Below are 10492 nucleotides of genomic sequence, written 5' to 3'. Positions count from 1 at the left end.
ATTTTAAATGTCGGAAAGAGATATAAATATATAAAAAATATATTTAATTTAGGTTGTAAAAATTAAGCAAAAATCATTTTTTAAAACATGCAGAGAATTCCATATTTTCTCAACCAAATCGACTTCAAAGTATTCAATGAAAACCTTCAGAACAGAAACAAGTTTTGTTCAACGACTTTCTGGGTTTCTCAAAACTGAAATCATATTTTTGAGACGCTTCACATCTTCACTGAGACTCGTTCTTTTGTTTTCCTCTGAAACTGAATGTAAAACAAGAAACTGTTGTATTTCATTCCGTGTGATTGAAACCTCACAGACGCATGATATTTAACTGGTGAAGTGAGTTGCTGTGACTCTGCTATTAAACTGCTACTAAACCCTCACACGTGTGTGTGTGTGTGTGTGTGTGTGTGTGTGTGTGTGTGGTCTCGCTTCTTCTAAAGAAATAAAATCACAACTTTTCTTTTCAACATTTCAAGTTGTATTGCTTTAGAGAAACATAAGCAGCACTGAAGGTGAACAAAGTGTCAGTACTCTGAAGGCAGAAACAAAAACACACAAATCCTCAAAGTTTTCCCCGTCTTTGACGTTTTAAAAGTCCGGTCACTCCGTCCTACAGACCGGAGACACGGAACCACAACCGACAGGAGAGGAACAGCAAACACTACAAGTCAAACCTATCGCATCCTTTTTAACATAAAACACACGGAGCCTTCACTGAAGTATTCATATCTCACGTTTTCACTCCTGGAGAGACAGAAGAAGAGTCAAAGTGCACCGGACAGAATGGTTTCCTATTCTTATTCATGGTCTGTCAATCACAGTAAGCCCCGCCCTAAAGCATCCCCTGCTTTATGGTCTGTGTGACTCTAAATGGACCACAATGTACTAAATGAACATCATGCTGTATTGAAGAAGACTTGAAACTAGAGATTGAGACATAAACTCATGTTTACAATGTTTACTGAGGTAATAAATCAAGAGAGAAGTAGAGTCATTTTCTATAGACTTCTATACAACCAGAGGAGTCGCCCCCTGGTGGACACTAGAGAGAATGCAGCTTTAACACATGAAGCTTTGACTTCACTCGACAGCACCGGAGGTTACCGTCGGGACTAAACTGCTTAAATTCACACGTTATTATTCTGGGTTTTTGGGCAGTTATCAGGTGGATTACATCACCACCATGTGGACGGGAGCAGCAACGATGCGGTTTTGCATGAAGTCCAGTAAAACCAATCGAGTCACACAACGTGCATTTATGTGGCAAAGTACAGGGAAGGAAACGCCTTCATGCAGTAAAACAGCTTCCTGTTAACTATCGTTCATAACAAACAGTCATCTCGCCGTCTCTAAACTTCACTCTGTGTTCAGTCACACACAAAGAAAAACAAAGAAGTCCAGGAAGTTAGTCCAGGACTAAGTGCTGAAAAGAAGTCCTGCTGACAAGATGTCTTCCTGTGCAGACGTGAGCTGCTCATCAGACATCCCAAAATATCCACAGCAACCGTGTCCCATCCAGCGGTGCGGGCGGGCCGGAGGAGCAGCCGGAGCAGATTCAGGATCCTTTACTTTCACAGCAGCAGCTTGGGTCCAGCTCCGAAGTCCAACCTCTTCACCAGCCTTCAACAGACAACCAGGCAACTTCACACGTCACACAGTGTGCTCAACCTTCAAACCATTGATCAGATAACATCTGGAGGTGCATTCTAGTGGTGGGGAGTGAACTAGTATCTACTCGAGTACGGGAGAGAAGTGGACCATGTGTCCCTTTAACCTTTTGAACCTCAAAGCAGTTTTGAGGTGTTGTTTTGGCTCCTTTCACATTTTGTGTGGTTTTGTTTTTCTGTAAGATAAAGTTCTGCTCCTCTATGAACAGAACCATGATGACTAGAAGTAGAGAACTAGAACACGTCTTCAGTGCAGAACAGTTATGACATCAATCAGAGTTGATTTTCTTTGATAATGTATTTTGCAAAAATTGGTAAACAACAGAATCTATATCCAACATTTGAATAAGTGTCTACAAGTGTTACAATGCTGGAAAAAGAAAATGCTCCACGTGTTTGATATATTGAGCCATATAACATTTTATATTTCCCTCCTCTTTCTGCTCTTCTCTCCTCTCCTCTTTCTAATCACCTCTTTCTCCTCTCCTCTTCTCTTCTCTCTCCCCTCTCCTTCTCCTTCTCCTCTCCTCTCCTCTTTCTCGTCTCTCTCCCCTCTCCTCTTTCCCCTCCCCTCTCCTCTTCTCTCTCCCCTCTCCTTCTCCTCTCCTCTCCTCTCTCCTCTCCTCTGTGTTCACTTCCTGTAGTTCAGTCAGAGTTTCTCCTCCTTGTTGTCACATGACTGTTGGTCTCAGATGAATCAATCATGACTTCATAGTTTCACAATTTAATATTTTTACACACTCTGGTTAAAGTGAACGCTTTATTTGTGGAGAGATATTAAATGAGAACACGAAGAATAAAATGATTTTGATGAAATATCACTATTTTAAACTTAGTTTCGGATGTTTTTTCTGACGTAAGCGTCGACAAATATGATGTGTTCAAGGACCGTCGTAAAGATGCAACTCTGGTGGTAATGATGTTTTTTTCGGCTTCTGGCTGATAAACGGTGCAGTTTTGGCTTTAACGTGCTTTTCCTTCCCGCCGGTGGGTTTTGGGTTCAGAGGGTTAACGAACCAACAGATCAACATGTTTGATTGGACGTAAGGAGCTCTGCAGCTGTCGGCCTCCTTCCTCTCACCCTTTGTGGTCGAGCCCGTTGGCGGGGCGAGTCTCCTGGTTGTTCTGGCCCGACGGCGCCCCCCGTCCTCCAGCGGGGCCTCTGCGGCTCGCCGTCTGCTCGCGGACGTGCTCGCGACACGACGCCAGCTTGGACTCCAGCTTCTACAAACAGGAGACACTCATCAACACTGTGATCCAGATGTTTAGGATCGATGGGTCATGGTATGTTTTGTCATGCCACCGCTGAGCCACATCTCCGATCAGGTTGTTTACTGATATCAGCTGCTTTATGAAGCTCCAGACTGTATTTTTAACAATACCTTGTTGTTGTTTACTTCTCTACCGTCATCGCGACCTCGACGGCTTTTTCAAATCACTTCAATTTCACGATCATCCCGATAATATAAAATCACCACAATCAGCTCATTGTGAGTGTTTTTCTGTCGTCTCATTCCTAAAACAACCTTTAGGAAATGTTTATGAATTTATTCCTGTGATTTATGCTTGTTTGTATGTTATGTAGGTTCAATATAACCCATTAAGTCTGCAGAGAACAGAGTATTTTGTGGTCATTTGAGTGGAACCAGAAGCTCAGCGTCCCATGGTGAGAGTCAGCAGCTGATTCTAAGGACTGGGTGAAGAGTCACAAGCCTTCTTCTTCTTCTCACCCCGACTTTTCTCAGCAGCTCTCCCACGATGCTCAGAGCCGAGAGTCTCGCCGACACGGTGAGAGGGTTCCCCGACAGGCTTTCACCTGCGGACGAAACAAACGCACCCCGAATGAATGCAGAGAAGCTTCCAGTGCTGTAAACATTCATGTAAATAATAAGACGACACGTAGAACCTCTGCTGACGGAGCCGAGGGAGTCTGCTGAGGCGGGAGGTCTGGACGGCGGCGTGGCAGCAGAGGAGGGGACGACGGGCCGGTGAGAGGACGGAGACGTGGTTTTGTCCTCAGTCTGTTTGTCTGGCGGCGTGGGGGGGGGGGTGGGCAAACCCGCTGAGGAGGAGGAGGAGGAGGAAGGGTCTCTGATGGCACTGCTGAGGGACGGCTTCCTGTCCTGAACCTGCTGCTTCTGCTGCACCGCGAGCTCCTGTCTCAGGTCTGACACACACACACACACACACACACACACACACACACACACACACACACACACACACACACACACACACACAGTTCAAACCTGACGTTTTTTAAAAACACTTTTCTCCGACAGGAGGGCTCTGCACCTCTGGCCTCGTCCTTCAGCCTCTGGACGGACTCCAACAGGTTCTCCTTCTCGTCCAGCTCGCTCTCCAGGAAGGCGTTCCTCTCTATGACCTGGTTCATCCTCTGCTCAAAGTCCTCCAGAGACATGATGGTCGCCCTGAAACAAGAAGAAGAAGAAGAATTGTCTCTTTAACGTCCTTAAAGGGACAGCGTGTAGGATTTAGTGACATCTAGTGGTGAGGTTGCAGATTGCAACCAACTTCTCTCACTCCTCCCTTTGCGATGACTGTGTAACACCATGAGAACACTTCTTTAGGTCACACAGTACCACGGTCTTGCAATCTACACAGAACTACGGTGGCCTTCAGGGAACGTAATAACATTAAAAGACTGTAAAAACATGGCGACTCTGTGAAGAAAACCCGCTCCCTACGTAGATACAGGAGTCAACCTCCGGTTCTTTAAAGTGAAGCCAGTGCTTCATGTGTTAAAGCTGCATTCTCTCTAGTGTCCACCAGGGGGCGACTCCTCTGGTTGTATAGAAGTCTATAGAAAATGACTCTACTTCTCTCTTGATTTATTCCCTCAGTAAACATTGTAAACATGAGTTTATGTCTCAATCTCTAGTTTCAAGTCTTCTTCAATACAGCATGATGTTCATTTAGTACATTATGGTCCATTTAGAGTCACACAGACCATAAAGCAGGGGATGCTTTAGGGCGGGGCTACACGCTGATTGACAGGTCTCTACCAGAGACATATAAGTCTCTACGTCACTCCTCCTCAGTCCTAATATGGTCACTTCCTGTTCACTGGTTGCAAAAAGCCAAGATGGCGACGGCCAAAAGGCCGAACTCGATGCTTCATAACGTCCACAAACCAACGACGACGACGTCTTCTTATACGGTCTGTGTGTCGATATTAACGGCTCATTCCAAGCTCACGAAAATATGCTTCACTTATTCTCATATTCCCTTCCTGCTAACGGAGCCCTCCTAAATCCTACACGCTGGCCCTTTAAGTGACCGCTGACCTCTCGGCCCTCTCCAGGTCGTCGTTGGCCTGCTCCAGCTCTCGGATGTATTTGTGGAGCTGGTCTCTGACGGCGGTGGTCTCGGCGAGGTCTCCCTCCAGGCTGGAGATCTGCCCCTGGGCCTCCGAGTGCTGCGTCTCGTACTTCTCCTGGAATAGAGGCCGAGCACAGCGTCAGAATACGGAGAATATACAGATTATTAAAGCTGAACTCTTTCTGTGAATATTCTGAACATTTGAGGCCATTCAGCTAAACCAAAGAACACGTTAAAAATATCTTAATGTGATTAAAAGTGCAATGAAGCTTTACATTTCCTGGTCTAAAGACATACTTTGGTGCAGACAGAACATGAGAATATTTCTCCACACTATTTATCTGAACACGCAACACGTCACGCTTCAGCACGCGTCCGCTAACTTCCTAAAAGTCTCTGCATTCTGTTCAAAGTTAGAAATCTTTCTCACTTCTCAGCACGGTCGCATATCTCTTATTTACTGTGTACATGTTTCTAAAAATCATTTGAATTTGAAGTACGAGTGACTTTTCAACTATTTTGTGACGAAACCCCCCCAACACGTCTCTGGTAGAGACCTGTCAATCACAGTAGCCCCGCCCTAAAGCATCCCCTGCTTTATGGTCTGTGTGACTCTAAATGGACCATAATGTACTAAATGAACATCATGCTGTATTGAAGAAGACTTGAAACTAGAGATTGAGACATAAACTCATGTTTACAATGTTTACTGAGGTAATTTTTCTCATAGACTTCTATACAACCAGAGGAGTCGCCCCCTGGTGGACACTAGAGAGAATGCAGCTTTAACACATGAAGCATCGACTTGTCTCGTCGGAACCGGAGGTTGCCGCCTGGTTTGCTGGTTGTAAATGTATTTGTTTTGGCTCTCTGCAGCATGTCATTTTCTATAGACTTCTATACAACCAGAGGAGTCGCCCCCTGGTGGTTAATGTTGCTTATAACTGAGGTTTGCTGTTGCACATTCTTCATAGATTATAGATATGAAGGAGGAGCTTCTTCATATAAAGTTGTTTTGTGTATGTTATGCCGTGTGGTGGAGGTCTCCACAGACGGCATCCAAACATAACTTCACCTCTGAACAACATTCTTCTGCAAAGAAACAATCCTCAGTTTTCTCTCCTGAAAGTTGAATCAAAGTTCAGTGCATGAAATAAGCGTCATATTTTTAAGATTAGAAGGTGCAAAACAGCGTTTTACTAACAATGCTTTTCCACTGAAATATGAAGCAACAAGTGTGTTTTGTTCGTTGCATGTTTTGATAATGAGACATTGCTCCTCTTGTGATCTCAGCAGAAAGAGAAAAGGAGACGAACATGATTCTGATGGAAAGAACTGACATCCCCTCCAGACAGACCAGGCCAGAGACATCAGCTGCCTTTTACTGAATCAATCCTCTGTGTGTGTGTGTGTGTGTGTGTGTGTGTGTGTGTGTGTGTGTGTGTGTGTGTGTTCAGCCTGTGTTGAACTAGAGAGCTATAAAACTCAGCCTACTTACAGCTGATGAATAAGGAAATCCCATTCAAATCCACCTTTAACAGGCGATCAGCTGGTTGAACGTGATCAAAATAACTTGGACGTCCCTGACAGAGCAGCTTTATGTGTCGTCTATAACACCATGCTGACATCATGACTACGTTTACATGCAAACCAGATAGCAGCCAGTGTCCTAAAGCTGCATTCTCTCTGGTGTCCACCAGGGGGCGACTCCTCTGGTTGTATAGAAGTCTATAGAAAATGACTCTACTTCTCTCTTGATTTATTCCCTCAGTAAACATTGTAAACATGAGTTTATGTCTCAATCTCTAGTTTCACGTCTTCTTCAACACAGCTGTTGTACCTTGTAGTTCTCCAGTTCCATGCGGAGGCGGTGATTGGCGGACAGAAGCTTGCGGTTTCGCGCCTCACACTGTTTAAGCTCCGCCTCCAGCTCCACCTCGTAGTCACGACTCATCTGCTGAAACTCCTGCAGCTCCTCCTGCGCCTCCTCCGCACTGCACACACACACACACATGCACACACACACACACACACGCAGAACAGAATGTAAGCTCTCAAAGAAAATAATTTGAGCTATTATCCAGATTTGACCATGTTTCCCACCGAACCTGGAGAAGATCTGGTGATTAAACATGAAAGTGTAAAGATCACAGAAATGTGTTCAACAGGAAACACCTTGATGTTCACAATTGTTTGTCTTGCAGAGTTTCTACCGCTCTCTAAACCAAACTCAACAAGAAGGATGGATTGTTTTCTCTGATGATATTACGGAGCCCCAGAAGTCCTGAAAGATTAAATGTGTGTTGTGTTTCCCACACAGTCTGATTGGCTCAAGATGTTAACTTATAAAGCAAAACTAATAACTCGTGTAACTAACATAACAAGATGAATCATCTTTCAGGACGTCTGCGGCTTTAAAAGCATCAAAAAGCACCAATAAGGTGCAGAAATACTGATAAGATGAAAATGTATTCTGGTATGATGATGCAGAGGATTTAAAGATGTAAGATGATGAACTGAAGGAGGCAGAAGTGATGGACTGTGAGGTCTGTTACAAACTACAGAAACACCTCTGTTGTTGTCGGGCAGACTGGTCCTTCCAGTACTGCAGCTCTTCCTCCAGGGACCCAAACTCTGGAGGCTCCGGATCCCCAATCTCCATCTCCATCTCCACCTCCACCTCCACCTCCACCTGCAGCCGGTCACACCAACACGCGCTGTGGTTAAACCAGTGATCAGAGAAGTTCAGGCTCTCCCTTTAGAAACCGGGCAAATTAATGTTTCAAGTGACACCGCTCGATGGAACACAGTTGATGGTTAAACGACATGACTTCAAACGGTTGATCAGCATGCTCACGTTCACTCAGCATCCTTCAGATCAAAGCTCAACTTCTCTGACTGCGCTCGTCATCAAGTTAGGAAAATCAGGAAAATAAATTCCAAGTTTACTGATATACAATCATGTTTTTTAAATACTACATGGAAGCCGAACTGAACAATAGATTCTACCGATTCAAGAGATATTTAATGTTTAATGTCAAACCCGATAAAACGGAACCAGAAACTGCTCCTGAAGTAGATTAGACACACAGGACACAAAAGAGTCTCAAAGCAAGCTCAACTGAAGAAAGAAAAACGGGAACCAAAAGTAAACGTCAGCCAAATAACGGCTCATTCACACTCATGTCATAACGAACACCTGCTTTTATAAACACAGCATATGAGATACAGACGAGCTCAAACAATAGAGTTTGAACAACACAAGCAGAAGGAAACTTACGCTCAACAGTCGACGCAACGTTAAAAAGCAACTTGTTGTGTTTTAAATGCTCTTCATGAGCTGCTGGGCAGTCGGACGCAGCGTGAGTCGGTTTAATAGGAATACATATTACTATTAAACGGACTTTCTCAGAGTTGGAAACCGCAAAGTTGCTACTGTGTTGCGAATACGTCGAATAATACAAATTGCCATTCATATAAATCCTGAGCGACCCACCAATCACAAGTTAGATGACTGCCCGTTCACCCGCTGCGATCAGTCGGCTGCCCTGTCAATCAAACAGCTAGTAGGCGGGATCAGGATCCTTGTCCAATCAGAGGAGTGACATCTGTGACAGAGGGGTGTCGACAATATTCTTCTTCCAGACGTCGTGATGAATTACCGGAGGTGATGCCTTGATATATAATATGGTGAATTTGTGCTTCTGCAGTGGTGGTTAGTTAATTAACGTGTTATTGCTAAACAAATCACAAATAATCAGAATAAGCAGCTACAACCTGCTTTATTTTGTAGCTATGAATAAATAAATGACAGGTATATTCATATATCAATAAATGAGCTTCTGTTCACTGACAGAAAGAAACAAGGATCAAATGAGTTTTTAATGAGGTAAATTTAGTGGTTGCAGCAGAACAAGGACAGAATATATACAGATGTAGTAAAAATAATGAAATAGTAAGAAGTGTAAACCTAGCTTATAATAGAAGTAAAAATAGAAGATATACAAGATCAATTAAAGTCAAAACTATAAGAAAAGATGAAGAGTCAAAAGTGAAAGCGGTGTGAACAGAGTCTAGTATATATTAAAGGTGTTTATATAATGTGATTATTAATACATAACAAGAATAAGCAATGCTCCTTAGTGTTTGTCTGTATGAATATGGAGATCTCATATAAATATGATTTAGAATATAATGTCGTAAAACAGTTTGACATCAACAAATCTCTAACAGCATCATAAAACACTACACAACAATTAGTTTAGTCAGATTTTAAGTAATAACAATGTCTAATTTCAGTGCTGGGGTCACTTTAAAACGACAACAATTATAACTGTAAAATAAATATTCATATATTTACAGGTGCATTTAAATAGCTTCCTCTTTCCTACAGTACCTGAACGCAACACAACAAAAGCTCCAACAAAGCATCAGTTTTATTCAGATCCAGTGATTAACAGGTGACAGGAAACACACAGCATTACAATGATTCACACTTCCACACAACATGAACTCATCTTTCTTTCTCTTTCATTATATTCTTTATTCATTGTTATTCTCAGTTATTTGACCTGAATATGTATTCTCAGTGCTCTGCTTCCTGTTAGGATGCTGATAGTACGGTCGGTTCTGAGGGTGGCGTGTTAAACCGAGCACCTGACAGCATCCTTCACTCTGATTGGAGATCTTCACTTCCTGTTGGTGGGGTCAGAGGTGGGGATTAACGAGGCACATCTGATCCTGGTTAATCCACACGCACTACGCACTACGGTATATATTTGTGAGAGGTTTTTCAACATATATATATACATATTATATATATATATATCCTTTATACATCCTTTAAAAATATATATATGTATATTTATATCTATATATATTTATTCTTGAGAGACTGTTGTTTTTGGTATTTTCGTGGGATTTGTCGACATTGAGAAAAATACTGAAAATAAAAACTGTTTAATATTCATAACTTTTTTCTTCAGTTCGAGACAAATCGTCATGTTTCTACAACATCTGCAGCAGATATTCTTTCGATGGTCCTTTAACGGACATATTGTAGCGTTTACTGAGCTCATTCTTGCTCCCCAGGGGATGAACCTTCGAGAGCGTTCAGGCTTTCGCCTCCTGATTGTCTACATCAGTGCATCACACAATAAACTCCATTTAAAAAATAGCTGGCACACAAATATATATATGTATATTTACATATTGCATTGTATTGAGTATTGCTAATCACCAGTCAGCCAAACACTGCAAGCTCGCAGACACCGAGAGAGAGAAGGCACAGCGAGTGTGAGCAGAAACATGGAGCCGTTCATCTGATCTCACTGCAACTGGAAACAATATGTCATACATCCTGGAAATGAATCACACTGTAACGTTTTTTACTGTCGTCCCATCCGTCACTTTGGGGCAAAATGTCTCCAAACGTACTGCAAAAATTCGTGGTCCCCACCGCGGGAATCCTTTTATTCCAG

The 10492-nt window shown here is 42.9% G+C and overlaps 1 protein-coding gene across 1 annotated transcript; it reads right to left on the bottom strand.

Moving 5' to 3' along the window:
- Positions 1-982: 982 nt before the first annotated feature.
- LOC306786812 (nuclear distribution protein nudE homolog 1-like) lies at positions 983-7698 on the bottom strand. Its single transcript, XM_079281687.1, has 8 exons — positions 7583-7698; positions 6853-7006; positions 4979-5127; positions 3966-4102; positions 3577-3837; positions 3401-3486; positions 2752-2894; positions 983-1623 (listed from the first exon to the last, which is right to left on the bottom strand). Exons 1-8 carry the CDS (start codon positions 7678-7680, stop codon positions 1575-1577), a joined length of 1077 nt encoding a protein of 358 aa, XP_079137813.1. The 5' UTR covers positions 7681-7698; the 3' UTR covers positions 983-1574.
- Positions 7699-10492: the final 2794 nt, after the last annotated feature.

The sequence above is a fragment of the Melanostigma gelatinosum genome (genome assembly GCF_949748355.1).
Source record: "Melanostigma gelatinosum genome assembly, chromosome: 13".
Lineage (NCBI taxonomy): Eukaryota > Metazoa > Chordata > Actinopteri > Perciformes > Zoarcidae > Melanostigma > Melanostigma gelatinosum.
Note: the sequence above shows the minus strand (reverse complement) of the source record. Positions and strands in the feature narration are given on the sequence as shown.

Excerpts from the sequence above, each read along its gene's own strand:
- LOC306786812 (XM_079281687.1), bottom strand. The coding sequence starts at position 7,680 with ATGGAGATGGAGATTGGGGATCCGGAGCCTCCAGAGTTTGGGTCCCTG. Across the intron at positions 3,487-3,576 it reads CCTCGGCTCCGTCAGCAGAG|GTGAAAGCCTGTCGGGGAAC; the intron begins GTTCTACGTGTC and ends TTTCGTCCGCAG. Across the intron at positions 2,895-3,400 it reads AGCTGCTGAGAAAAGTCGGG|AAGCTGGAGTCCAAGCTGGC; the intron begins GTGAGAAGAAGA and ends TCCTGTTTGTAG.